At 34.2% G+C, this 14585-nt stretch overlaps 1 protein-coding gene across 2 annotated transcripts; it reads right to left on the bottom strand.

The window, feature by feature from the left end:
* Nucleotides 1-1353: 1353 nt before the first annotated feature.
* LOC127974673 (SH3 domain-containing kinase-binding protein 1) lies at nucleotides 1354-14443 on the bottom strand. 2 transcript variants are annotated; one of them, XM_052578115.1, is made up of 17 exons: nucleotides 14233-14443; nucleotides 12559-12716; nucleotides 12417-12474; nucleotides 11126-11238; nucleotides 10770-10860; nucleotides 10046-10107; nucleotides 9900-9945; nucleotides 8964-9058; nucleotides 8159-8257; nucleotides 7692-7743; nucleotides 5414-5476; nucleotides 5081-5204; nucleotides 4223-4415; nucleotides 3720-3788; nucleotides 2769-2950; nucleotides 2624-2687; nucleotides 1354-1971 (listed from the first exon to the last, which is right to left on the bottom strand). In XM_052578115.1, the coding sequence occupies exons 1-17, from the start codon at nucleotides 14234-14236 to the stop codon at nucleotides 1939-1941; spliced, it is 1506 nt and encodes a 501-aa protein (XP_052434075.1). In that variant the 5' UTR covers nucleotides 14237-14443; the 3' UTR covers nucleotides 1354-1938. The 2 variants fall into 2 exon arrangements, with proteins under 2 accessions (XP_052434075.1, XP_052434076.1); XM_052578116.1 differs by lacking the exon at nucleotides 3720-3788 and having other exon boundaries at nucleotides 14233-14440.
* Between the last annotated feature and the right edge of the window lie 142 nt (nucleotides 14444-14585).

Here is a 14585-nt window from a genome sequence, read left to right as displayed (position 1 = left end):
ATTTAAAATTCGATACAGATGAGAAAATTATTTACATGATTTATACTAATTTGTCTAAATAGATTTTAAAAAAGCTAAATTCAATTGTTTTTAATGCTACAATGTGACATTTTGTGAGTTGGATAACATTAAAACATTAAATGAAAAAAGTGGATTTCAAAATGAGCAGAAAATCCAACATTGGCCAGTATAGGTACATTTTAAAAATGTCAAACATCAACTAATTTCTGATATGGTACCAATATATATTGTGCATTCCTAAATAAAGCCAAACAAACATCCTGCTCAACCTGAATAACATGGTTATACCAATCAGGAGATGCCATTTAAAACAATCAAAAGGGTTGATTTGCCAGTCATCTATGATAAAATCAGAATATATCAGAAAGAAATACCAAATTACATATTTGCACACCCAATTAGTCATATCTCTCTATATTTTACAATACATTTCATGGTTGTTTTGGCTATGCCATCAGTCATTTACAATAATCTGTTTATGGCAATAAAAAGTGTTTGCATGGGACAGAATGTTAGAATTTTCTAATGAAACAACTTTCCTCACTGTTTAACTAAACTTGAGAACTTCTAATAGGACACCTAATATGTAAAGAACCATCATGACATCACAGATGAGCCCAAAAAAGTCAACCTACAAACCTTACAAACATATTTCTATTATTTGGAATTAGTCTGTATGTCATTAAATACTGTCCATTCCCAATGATTAGTCAGACTATGAGGAACAAATGTGTTCCACATGCTTTCCAGATGTTGTTTTCAGTCTAAAGGGAAACTAAACCCACACCGGCATCACATCACATCTTCACAAAGAGAAATGGTTTTTCAGATTCAGTTTTTTTGACAATCAAAGAGCTTTTAAATCATTTGCTGTGTTATAATTCATCACAAATTATCTGGAATCAATCAAATTGTGTTTTGTGTCATTTCATAAGATTTTTTCAATCAGGTTATAGGGGTTATGAAAATGCAGAAACTGATTTTACCAAGTGAGACATGTTCCTGGGACAACATCGTTGTTGACCCTGGAACAACATTGTGATTAACCAATCAGATTTGAAGAACCAGTTTATAGATTTTGTGAAGTTTACGCTTAAAATCAGTGTTTGGTGCTTGTACATCAGTGTCATTCATCTATCATATCCTCTGATTTTAGGGATTACTCATGGTTAAGGTTAGGTTTAGGTGTAGGGATATGGTTAAGAATATATTTTTGGAGTAAAATGTTGTTCCAGGGTCAACAAAATATGTTGACCTAGGAACACATCGAACTTGGCAAAATCAGGACGTGCTATGAAAATAAATACGCTAAGTTCATATAGGTGAGACCACTTCTGTATTTGTACGTCTTTGATATATTTCACTCACAAAAATAAATCTATCTTGTTTCATTATCTTAACACAGATTAAACATTTATGCTTTAAAACAGATGCCAGCACGTGTTTATCAGAACATCTCTGGGTAAATCAGGCTTGGAGCAAAAACAAGTGGAACTATTTATTGATTTATTTGTTACAGAATATATTACAGGACCACAAAACAGAAATATATTAATAAAAGAAAGTGTGTTAATACCAAAATATGACCTTACATTATCCCTGAATTTCCATGAAAATATAAGATACTGGATATCTGCTATTTGCACATTTCCAAATTCCACATATGTCTTAAGAAATGAATGCTGGGGACTCCCACAACCAAATGAGCTGATAAGCAGTATATGAGAAAACCAGTGTTTTGTAGTTCTGCTCTCTGATTAAAGCTCTGGCTTCTGGACAAATCAACCAGGAATTCATCAGTCGATCAGTCACATGTGCAGGATTTCCATTCCCCCAACATCGTTGTTCTGTGGCCTTTATGTCCATGTCCCAGAGACGGATCACGGGGGGTAGTGAAATACTCCTGGTGTTCAATATTCACTGTTTTTTCCTCAGAGCCTCCACCTCATCCTATAAATGTTAATATATTATTTAATAAGTTGTAATTAGCATATAGGTAAGACTAGCATTAAAGTGAGACTATATTTAAATTGCCATTATTCTTAGGTAAATAAATAAATAGCTCCATCAGAAATTATATTGTTACACACACACACACACACACACACAAAAATAAGTTTAACACTGCCAGATATTTGGCTATTTTTAACTTTTGTGACAACTGTTATGCGATTCAGATGTTTGGAGTTCAAACCCGTTGTATTTCTAACTCATTGCTGCCCTCTTGAGGATGAAGACCGTAATTTATCACGTTTTTGTTTTTCATGTGCCATTGGCAACTAGATTTAATTTGGAATACATGATTTAACTGTATTAACCGAATGAGAAACAGTGGTGCCAAAAAAAATAAAAAAAAATAATAATAATTGCAATCTTTCTTTGTCGCTCAAGCAATTGAAATAAAGTTTCCCCTAATTCTGTTACACAACCTCAAGTCTTTTGAGTAAAGCCATAAATATGTGATTTTAGTATTCATTTTTTAATATAGTATTTCTGTGAACTCTACAAGTTGTTTAAGATGCATATCATCGCACATATAATAAACTGAGACTTTATTATCTGCACGTAATAATCACCACAGAACTCGAATCTCACCACTTACCTGTAATCTCATTCGTTTTTCTGTTTCATCCTTCAGCTCATCTTTAAGCTCCTTTATGTCTCTCCTGGTAATTAAAAATGGATATTGCAATAGGATAAATGCGTGATATGATCATTCAGGTGTGGTAGTTAGGGATCATACTTACTCGTGCTGTGCTTTGAGGAGATCCAGTGACATGCGGAGATCTTTGAGCTCTGTCAGCACAGAGGCCAGTGAAGTGCTCTCCTCCAGAGCCACAGCTTTGCTTTCAGTCGGTGTCTTGGGTGGTGACGTGGTTTTCGCTGCCTGGTCTGTCTTGGTGGAAGGTGATGACTGAGGTTCTGTACACTGTGAGAAAAATACCAGCAGCTGAACAACTGAGGGGTGAGGAGAGATGGAACTCCCGGGACAAGATACCAAAATGTTAACAAATGCTTTACATGTACAATACTGTTCAAAAGAGTGCATTAAAATGTTAAATAATTGTCAATTAATACTTCTACATTGTAACAAAAGATTTAAAAGAAAATGCTGTTAATTTGAACTTTCTATTCATTGAATCCTGAAATAAATGTATCATGGATTCACTAGTGATTTCAACATTGATAATAAGATAAAAAAAAAAAAAAAAAAAACTTTGGTAAAACTGCAATTTTTACCTGTGTATTTTCTGTGTATTTACTGTATTTTTATCAATTAAATGTAGCTTTGGTGAGCATAGGAGACTTCTTTTAAAAACATACAAAATCTTACCGACTTCAAACTTTTGATAGTATATACCAGACATGCAAGGAGATGTTTTATAGACAAATATAGTTCCATAATGTAATATCAATGTTTCCAACCTTTGGTAACACTTTAAAACAACTTTCATCAACAGGTTCTTAATACATGATATAATGCTTAACAGATCAATAGTCCATGTACTTTCAAACATCAATATATAGCTATATATATATATATATATATATATATATATATATATATATATATATGATAATATTGTGTATGAATCATGTTTTTTATATTTGAAGGCACATGAGCTGATCTGATCTGTGAAGCATTATATAATGTAATAATATTGTAAGTGAAAGTTATTATAAAGAGTTATCCAAACCTCTGGAATATTTTGTGGTAATCCATCTTTCTCTTCTGAAGTTTCATTGTGGTCAATTTCAGCTGGAACCTTTATGAAAAACAGATGTCAATTGCATTATTTGTCAAGACATAAGAATGTATTATCTGTTACTAAATCCATTTAAATAAAATAATGTCTTGTCATATATATATATATATATATATATATATATATATATATATATATATATATATATATATATATATATATATATATATATATATATATATATATATAAAATCATGGTTCATGATTTTAATTGATTGACATCCCTAAATTCCCTTAATCATTCCCTAAATCATTCTTCATGCACCACCCTTGACATGATTTGGCTTGAGTGGCACACCTCAAGTGTGATTACTTATTAATACTTGACTCATTTTGTTGCAATTCATCTTGGAAATCAACGGAAATCAACTTCAAATCAACCAATCCTCCAAACAACTCAACTCCTGAGGTGTGTATGAGTGTGTTAGGCTCACTTGTGCGGCCGAGGTGAGGGTTGTTGGTGGTCTTCTCTGTGGAGGTTTGGCTCTGTTGGCTGTGGGATGGCTCAGTTTCTCTGAGGAAACATCTACACCGTCAAATTGGTCAGGGCTCTTCTCTTTAACCTCTTTTTTTACTGGTGAAGCAGGGGGCTGCTGTTTAGATGAGACAGGGTGTGGCTCTTCATTTCTAAGAGGGAGAAATAAGCATTATGCACATGCATACATTTCATAAACTTCTGAGTACTTAAAACACACAAATACAAAGCAAGCAAGAGCCAGAGATTTTCGGCGTTTTTTCAATTGAATAGCATCCTTCTCTGCATTGAAATCAAAATAAACATCATCAACTGTAATGTGGTGTCTAATGTGCACCGTGAGCATTTTTCAAGCAATGCACCACTTTGTTGTGGAAAATGTAAGATTAACTGTTAATTGACTGTAATGTCTTAGTTTGTGCATGCATTTCAGTCAGAATGACAGTCCTTTCTGTACACTGTACGTTCTTTCTGTACTGCCTGAAGACACAGTCTCACTCAGAAAAACAGGAAACAGGCAGTTTGGTTTGTTTAGTCCCTCAGCAGCTCATAAAATTTCCATTGCTCTCTACAAGACTGAGCATTCACAGGCCCTTTAGAATAACACACAATGCTAAATGATCATCTAATGAGGGGGAATTCAGTGCCTTTAGCATAATAAATCTAACCGATGAAAGGAAATTCATGATTTCATTTATCTGGTGAAATAGTGAAAAACTCCTGTGTTTCAGATTCCTTCTATTTTTGGCATTGCTTGTGATGAAAAGCATCACAGAAGATTGTATGCTCAAAAATGATTTGATGAGCCATCACTTACTTTGGTACTAGTTTTGTGGGCTTCTCCTTTACTGGTGGTGGTGGAACGGGTGGTTTGTGCAGACCGGGCAACTTAATTTTACCAGGTGGGTCACTTCGAAAGTCTTTAGTGTCCGGTTTGTCACCTGAGCGAAGACAAGAGATAAATATTATCATAATAGGTAAATTCCTCAGACAGCAGTGCTTTTAAATGAGCTCAAATATTTACTGAAGTAATACATTTTGTACATGTGTACTTTAAACATTTAATAAAAAAATGTAGATATGATTCAGTTATCAAGATAGGATGTTACACTAATGCAAGGATATTGAAAAGTGTGTTCAGAATTGTTACTTTTAGTCTCCGTCTTTGTGTTCGTGTCAGAGTTGTTCTGGTCCATCACTGGCATCTGGTTCTCTGAGATATAAGAAGATACAAAATTTAGCAGTCAGTATTATGATGTTTGATCTGACAGTGGTGGCTCCATCCATTTTTTTCTCCATATCTTACAAAAAAAATCTTCACCCTTATCAATTTAGCTTCTTTTTGGACTGTTATCTCTTGTCCAAACAACACTAGAGAAGGCTAGCCTGCACCATTGAAGCAATTTTTTGCTGCCATTCTTTTTCATAATTTGTCCTTTATACACTTTTAGAACAACAGCACAAAATAAACAAGACTTTGAAGCATTCTCACAACTACACGGGTTACATGCTGGAGGTCTCAGTGGCATGGGAACAGGCAACTTTCCCCTGACAAATGAGCAAAAGAGCTGCTGTTTCCTGTGGTTACAAAAAAAAAAAAAAATTCTCATGGGTTCCCTTAATAAATCCAAATGGGTTCAAGTATTAACAGCCATTAAACTGTTTTGTAAAACAAAAAAAGGCCAGATCTCTGCTCTGTGCTAATTCAGAATCAAACAAGACATTAAAGTCACAATCTAAGATAAAATCAAATATCTTAGCAAAGCCATAAATATCACATGTAATTATTTTGAGTAAACATCCTCTCTTCATACAGAACATTGTTTCATCTAGTTTCTAGTTTCATCTGTTTCATCAGGTCTATGACAAGATCTTTCTTTTAAAAGCTAATCTCCAAAAAAAAAAAAACTATTACAAACCACATTCTGAGACTTGTCTAACTGCATGCAGTCAAGCAACATCAACTGCAAACACATCTAGCATGTAGAGAACGTGAAACTCCAAGAACTGAAAATACTGAAGAATAAACAGAGTCTATACATACCCTGTGAAGATTTTCAGTATTCCAAAAATGCAACCCTATATTCATATGAAGGCGTTTATATAGAGAGAGCACAGGAGTGCTTCACTTAGCCCTTGCCTTTCTCTAGAGTCCGCTCACATGACATCTCTTCATGGCCTACGACTTCCTGTCACAACCCCACAAGCTGCATCAGTGTTTCTAAGAGCGTTTTGTGGTAATGAGTTTGATGTGTGTGAAGTCAGATTTAAAACTTAAGTAATAAACAGAGATTCTTGCACCACATTTCCAGGCTTTTAACACAACTTTAGTACTGTTACAGATTACATTCTGCAGCAAACCAAATATGTTCAGCCTCAGGGGATATAGAGTCTCATGCTCGAGTGCAAAACAAAACATTATATGAGCCAAATGCCTACTTCCTGTCCTAGAAATGACAGTTGTCAATAACAGGTGCAGAAACTGTGTTTTACAGCTTGAAGTTTTCATTAGAGAATTTTTGTGAACTACCAAACATAGGCAAATATTAAGCGAACATGCTGCAAAGTTGCTAAATCCTCAGAAAAAAGATCATATAGTTTAATAATAAGGGCGGTTGAGCACTGTATAAAGTTAATAGAATGTTCATAAAATGTTTATATTCTTTGTAAAAGAAAAAAAAATAAGCTATTCAATTCTTTATCTTTGCATTATGTGAAAATAATAATAATAAAAACGTTTTATATATATATATATATATATATATATATATATATATATATATATATATATATATATATATATATATATATATATATATATAAGTATTAGTAAAAAAATGGCACAAACTTCCTCTAGGTTAAAAAAATAATAATAATTCTTAGCAGTGTCAAATGTCTAATAAAGGTTGTGTCTGATTTCAAGAGCTCAAGAGTCCTTGTTTTATGATGAATTGCAGCTTAACTTATTTATTGTTCATGTGGTATTTATTCATGTCTTTTGATGAACTATACACTTATTTGAAGAGGAAATCTGGGTTCCTATAAAGACACAAAGCAGTGCACATAACTTCAAATTTTATTTCACAAAATCCAGTTTTTCAAGGTTAGCATAATTGTGTTAGTGTATAACTTGCTAAAAATGGAATGATAAAATAAAGATGGATAAATATACTACTTTCACCGAACAGAAAGTAGTAATTTAGCACAAAAGCAGTTTTTTTTTAAGTAATGGCTACAGGTCACACCATGCAAGAATTAAACCTACTTTAACAAGTACTTTAAAGACGCCCTTACATGTGCAACTTCAGCTCACACACCTTAAAAATCTTTTAATGCTTTTTCTATCAACATATGCTTGGTATAATCTGAGGAAACAGACTTGTTAAACCAGCTCTGCCACTATGAAAGCTGCTGATGTCTTACATTACCTGTGTTTTTCTGAGAACCACGTCTCACCGGTGGCTGGCCTGCATTTCCAGTCTGCGTCAGAAACGAGAAATTGTCAACAAAATTTAGATGAGTCCATCTGAGCAAGATAAAGCTCATACTCTTTTCATGCAGCAGGAATCCATTCAACGTTTTTAGTGTTCCTGTCTTCTAATAGAAACCTCTGAGTAAATCGCTTTCAATAATCCAAAGTAACAGAAAGAAAATAGTCATGTATAGACCACAGTTCACAGTCAGGGTCAAGTTATTAAAAACACATTTATAACCTCCAGTCTGTTCCATCTTAAAACAAATTAAACTGTTTGTAAACTAAAATCCTTTTTTTTTTTTTTGAGCCAGCGCATAACTAACAGCCCAGAGCAGTGTTAACAAACGGGAGACTTGCATTCTCTAACAGTGAAATGCACAAATGGCCAATCATGAGAACATTTCTCTGTCCCACACTCACATGAAGAGCATCCGCTGGGATCACCATGACGAAGTTGTCAGGAAAAAAGCCCCTACATCCGTTCAGTTCCCCCTCCCACCAGCCCTCGTCCTCAGTGGACTTTAGGGAAAAGAAAAAGAAAAGAAAAACAAATCTGAATCATTGCCCAGGAAAAGACACAAACTTGTATATGGGGTATAAACAACCAAATGAAGAGGTAATCAGTTATGAATACACATATGAGATCACTCTATGCGCTTTTCGTTTCATATCAATTACCATTCTAAAAAATCTCAGATCAATTAGTTTTGCTTAAAAAAAACCTTTCAGTAAGGATGCATTAAATTGACAGTTAATATTTTCATAATGTTACAAACATTTAGTTTTCAAGTAAATGCTGTTCTTTAGAACTTTCTAATCATCAAAGATTTATCACAGTTTATACAAAAATAATAAGCAAAACAGCTGTTTTCAACATTAATTATATTAAGAAAATGGTCAATGGGGACTGTTTGGTTCTTCAAATATCTTCTTTTGTGTTGTTCAACATAATAAAAAAAAAAAACAGGTTTGAAAGTATACGTCAAGCATGATAATGTAAAGCCATGCTGTCATTTTCACAAAACACACCTCTTTAGAATGATTCAAGATTGTTCTGTGTTGGCATTGTGTTCACCCGATCATCATTTATTATTTTGCTGCAATGACCAGCTGACTGTACATTATCCTTTACATACAAATCTGTTGAGGTAACTTTGTTTTTCATTAGAAAATGTGCTGTATGCTGTATAAATAGAAAGCAGTCAGTTAATCACAAATGACACACCTTGTTGATGACTGCTATGACGTCTCCCTTCTTAAGATTTAACTCGTCTTCGGCAACAGCTGTATAGTTGAACATGACCTGACAACATTCCTTCACTGTTGAGAAGTTCAATATGTAGTTAGTGACTTCAAATGTACTGACGTTGTAATTAACTTATTAGAAACTTGGGCTTTTCCTCAACAGATTTGCCCGGTAGGTTTGCTGGGTAAATCTGAAAGCACATGTTGCTGCTCTTCTGGTATGAAGGCCTTAGGGAATAGATTTTCATTCACTGATAACTGCATACACATTGTCTTAATGGAACACTTCACTATTTTTGAAAATAGGCTCATTTTCCAACTCCCCTAGAGTTAAACAGTTGACTTTTACCATTTTCAAATCCATTCAGCTGATCTCTGGGTCTATAGGTAGTATACTTTTAGCTCAGCTTAGCATAGATCATTGAATCTGATTAGACCGTAAGCATTTTAATCAAAAATTACCTAAGAGTTTAGATGTTTTTCTTATTTAAAACTTAACTGTTCTTTAGTTAAATAATGTACTAAGACTGATTTAAAATGAAAAGTTGCAATCTTCTAGGCCAATACGTCTAGGAACTATACTGTCATTCTGGCGTAATAATCAAGGAACTTTGCAGCTGTACCATGGGTGCAGCCGGTGCAGTGATATTACGCAGCGCCTGAAAATAAATAGAAAATAGTCAACATTTCATTTTCCATAGTACACAATGTAACTACAGAAGAGTCAAGTTTATATAAGAAAAATATTCAAACTCTTTGGTCATTTTTGAAAGAGATGCTAACGGTCTAATCAGATTCAATAATCTATGCTAAGCTAAGAAAAAATTGCCCCCTCCAGACCCAAAGACCAGCTTAACAGCATTTAATTACTTAACCAACGTCATCTGTACAGTATAGCATGTTGTAGACTTCTCACCACTTGATGTTTTGCTCCTTAAACTTGGTCTCTGTTGTGCTTTTCCCTGTATGAAATGTTTTTAACGTATATAAATTATAATAATATAATATAATATAAAATAATATAATATAATATAATATAATATAATATAATATCATTTTCACCTCTTTGTTGAAGGCAGCTTCAGAGAGTTTAGGTCTGGATTTGACTTCAGTTGTCTTGCCATCTGCAGAACATTAAGAGGGCTCAGTAAGACAGTAACAAACATACAGTACCCTCCATAATGTTTGGAACAAAAACACATTCTTATTATTATGTTTTATTTAATTTACTTTATTTTTCATATATTTACTTTATTTATTAAATATTGTTTTACTACAGTTTGGTTTCACTGGGGAAAATACAGCACTTTTTATACATAGTCCAGGCATTTCATGACGTTTAGAACCAATGGCTTCACAGATGTCTGTGATTACTCAACCGTTTAAACTTACAGCATTTAGTCTTTGTTCTAGGCTACTGATAAAATTGGACTCTGTTATTTGCATTTGTTAAGGGCCATAGTTTTGCCAGTAAAAGTGGAGAAACGATTGCGAAGCTGAGAAACAAGAAAAGAACAATAAGCAACTTCAGACAACTAACCAAAATTCAATCACAACTGTCAGACATGTCAGACAGAAACACTTCTAAGGAAGCATGTGTGGATTTGTCCACAAAAGACTTCATGAGACTTAAAAAATACCACAAAGGTTCACCACAAACATAGAATGCCCAAGTTACAACATCTTTGTCACAACATTTATGGAGGAACCTCTATCCATTGTGAAGAAAATCCAATAAGATCATTCATGTGATGCAAAAGAAATGCAAGTTTCAGGTTTAGTGTACCTTTTGATGGGACAAATATTTCCTTGACAAAATTTGATGGAAAGGCTCCTATTTGGTTATTTTTCTTTCCCATCCACCACCCATCTTCAATCTGCCAGATAAAACAGAAATGATAGCAGAATATTTATAAATATAGCATTTCATTAGTACACATAAACATTTCCCAGATACATTTACTCATTTGTGTTTTTATCCAATATACCGTGTATGACGGGTTTGGGATGAACTATTCTTTAACATTAACAAGGATTATGAAAGATTGCCAGTTCTGCTCACAGAAAGCCCAAGTAACTGCAATATGCAACCACATAAGACTCTTATCAATGAAGTTTCTAGAAATGTATAGAACTTCTCACCTCTCTGAGAATCTCAATGGTCTCCCCGACAACCAGCTCCATCTCGTCCTCGTGCGTGGGGGTGTAGGGAAAAGCCACCTCACATTTCCTCGTCTGTACCTTTGGTTTCTTCGCTGGAGCGATGAAGTAAGTGGAAAACATATGTAACATGTCAACACGTTAACGTGTGAGAACAAACTGAACTGAACTAGAAAGCACTTCCAGCTTGCACTTTTACAAGTAGGCTACTTCACTTTTATGACAAGTTCTATTTTACAGCAGATATAGCCTATGGATTTTGGTGGGTATAATTTGAGACCGGATGTGGAGGCACAAACCTTTCATTAGCCTACTTATTTTAGTCTACCAAGTCCGGATGCTTTGGACAGCTTCAGACGCTTACGTCTGTGGTTTTGGATGTAAAAGTTTTAAAGGGGTCATATGATGCGATTTAAATTTTCCTTTCTCTTTGGAGTGTTACAAGCTTTTGGTGCATAAAGAAGTTCTGTAAAGTTGCAGAGACTAAAGTCTCAAATCCAAAGAGATATTCTTTATCAAAGTTAAGACTTGTTCAAGGCCTCCACTTCTCTACATCACTATGTGGGAAGATTTGCATAACTGCCACCCAAATGTTCACAGAAAGAAAGATGGAGTAACTTTTATTCTCGCTGTAGTACTGTTGCTGCGTCATGTTGTGGAGATGCTGTGTGTTTCACTGTGAAACCTTCCAAATACATCAACTTTGTGTGGAGTGACGATGAATGAATCATTGGCTTAACCAATTAATTTGACTCTCAAAAAAATAGGAGTGTCAATATTTGCACAACTTTTTTCAAACTATGTCATTTTAATTAGGCTACGTATTATAATTATGGCTAATTAGGCTATGTATTATAATTATAATTATGGTTATTGGCTATTTTTAAATCTTCTACCCAAATGCTATTTCTACTATGCCAGAGCACGTACATGCGTCACACGCCGGATGTTGAATATTGAGGTGTACAAGAGATAAAAAAAATTATAAAAATAGTGTTCAGTTTCTTGCACAGACCGATCGTTTCATGTCTTTACACATTAAGCCGCAGGGTTACATTTGGTTTTGTTTGTGTATGTTTTTTTGACTCTCAAACGGTGATTCCCAATATCTTCCATTATATGGCTGATAGACTGCAATGGTTTGAGTTAAAGATCTTTATTTGTGTTCAACTGAAGAAACAAAGTCACCTTTACCGTAGATGCCCTGGGGTTAAGCAGATAAACATTTTCATTTTTGGGTGAACTATCTCTTTAACTTATAATGTAAACTTACATTTCCTCATGCTTCTTGGCTCTCTGTTGCTGTCCCCCATTAAATAAACTGGCACTTCCTGTGAGGAGAGAATAGCCATTTTGAAAATGACCATTATGGCTACTAGGAAAGCAATGCAAAGAGTGCTCTAACAGGTGCAGACCTTGACAAAGTTGCTAGGAAACATGCCTATCTTTCCTTTCAGCTCTCCTTCCAGCCATCCTTCCTCTTTACCCTTTGAGACGTTCTTCACCACATCTCCCACATGCACCGTCAGCTCATCTGACATCGTCGCCTCAAAGTCCATGAGCACAAGCACCTCTGAAACAGACAGAAGAGAGGTGAAGCCATTGGTGGTTAGTAAACTGGAGTGTTTTATGAAATATGTAATATTTTGTCTTGTAAATTATGTTTTCAGCTACTTAAGTATCATTCTACACATTTTTCACTGAAATAAATGCAGATTTAATTTGGGCCAGCTATGATGTTAGTCTGATGTACTTTCTCAATCAGCCTTATCTTTTATGAAATACTTACCCTACAGACAAATGCATTTAATTATGTGAAAGACATGAAAAAACATGAAGTGGTAGGATTTATGAGACTGTCAAGTGCAATACTAGAGCTGGACAGCCATGAGCAATGTGCTTCAACAGGCCAGGTATGTGAGTTGAACCTGAGTGATTTGAACTCAAGAATGCACATAAAGTACAAAGAGCACTTTGCATGATTCACAATAGCATTTTATCTGATTTCCTGTTGGAAACTCTTGTGTGTTTTATCAGTCTATAAATATAAATTATGCTGCTCTAAATAACTTTGCTTAAACTCCATAATATGTTTTTTTCTTTGGACTATGAGAGTTTGCATGTAAATAAAAAAATATATATACACAGAAAGCACAAAACAAGACCAAGCTGACAAAAAGTATTCTCATGAAAATAGGAAATCAAAGCAATACAATAAAAAAGCCTCTTTCCTATGCTTAGCATCAATTGCAGGTAGTTTATGATCAGGTAATCTAAAAAAATATGTTGGTGTTATAAACAGTCAGCTCGAGTTTCTTTACCAAATACATTACAATACAATACATTAGTAAATCAGTAAATAAATGTGACCCTGGAGCATTTAATTTGAGATTAAACATCATCAAGCTGAATAAATAAGCTTTCTATTGATGTATGGTTTGTTAGGATCAGACAATATTTGGCTGAGACACAACTATTTGAAAATCTGGAATCTGATGGGGCAAAAATATCAAAATACTGAGAAAATCACCTTTAAATTTGTCCAAATGAAGTTCTTAGCAATGTATATTACTAATCAAAAATTAAGTCTTGATATATTTACGGTAGGAAATTTACAAAATATCTTCATGGAACATGATCTTTAATATCCTAATGATTCCTGGCATTAAAGAAAAATTTATAATTTTGACCCATACAGTGTTTTTTTGTTGGCTATTGTTAAAAGTATACACCAGCAACTTAAGGCTGGTTTTGTGGTCCAGGGTCACAAATAAATACATTCAGTGATGGATAACTGTTAAGAAATATGATACAAAAGCATCTCAGTGTAACCTATCACTTGTCGTTTATTGCTTATTTATCAAAATTATGTTACACTCATTATACTACCATTCACATGAGCAATGGCTACCACATATATATACATAATCACTATATATGCTTCTTCAAAAATACATTGATATTTCCATTAAAAAGCCACAGATGTTGGAATGGCAATACAAATAAATATATCTGTGCATATCCCAAGTACAACAAATGTCACAGCTTGCTAAATCATAACCCTTCTGAAACAAAGTTCAAAAACTCACCCATGGCCCCTTGAAAGCTGTGTTAAGAGCACCAAGTCTGACAATGAAGATTCTGTTCAGTTCTCAAAGTGTCATGGAATCCCTGCTCGATGAAGTGGTATTACACAATGCTTTGTTGGACCTCCTTCTTTCTAGTCAAACATTAGCATTGTTAAAAGGAAGAAAAAAAAATTCTCAACTAGTCAAGACACGTTATACCCTGAGAAGGAGAGATAGAGAGTGTGTAACAGGTGAGACAGGTTTGTGTTTATATGAGTCTTCTGGTGTCACGTGTCACAGCAAAAATGACTGACAATACTGTATCTTTCCTCACTTGAAAGGAATTCAAGAAAAACACCTGATGTTTAAATAAC

The sequence above is a fragment of the Carassius gibelio genome, chromosome B16 (assembly GCF_023724105.1).
Source record: "Carassius gibelio isolate Cgi1373 ecotype wild population from Czech Republic chromosome B16, carGib1.2-hapl.c, whole genome shotgun sequence".
NCBI classification, from domain to species: Eukaryota; Metazoa; Chordata; class Actinopteri; order Cypriniformes; family Cyprinidae; genus Carassius; species Carassius gibelio.
The sequence above is the reverse complement of the archived record's forward strand: the minus strand, read 5'-3'. Positions and strand labels throughout refer to the sequence as shown.

Excerpts from the sequence above, each read along its gene's own strand:
- LOC127974673 (XM_052578115.1), bottom strand. Across the intron at positions 11,239-12,416 it reads GCCAAGAAGCATGAGGAAAT|CGAAGAAACCAAAGGTACAG; the intron begins GTAAGTTTACAT and ends TCATCGCTCCAG. Across the intron at positions 10,108-10,769 it reads AATATTTGTCCCATCAAAAG|ATGGCAAGACAACTGAAGTC; the intron begins GTACACTAAACC and ends AATGTTCTGCAG.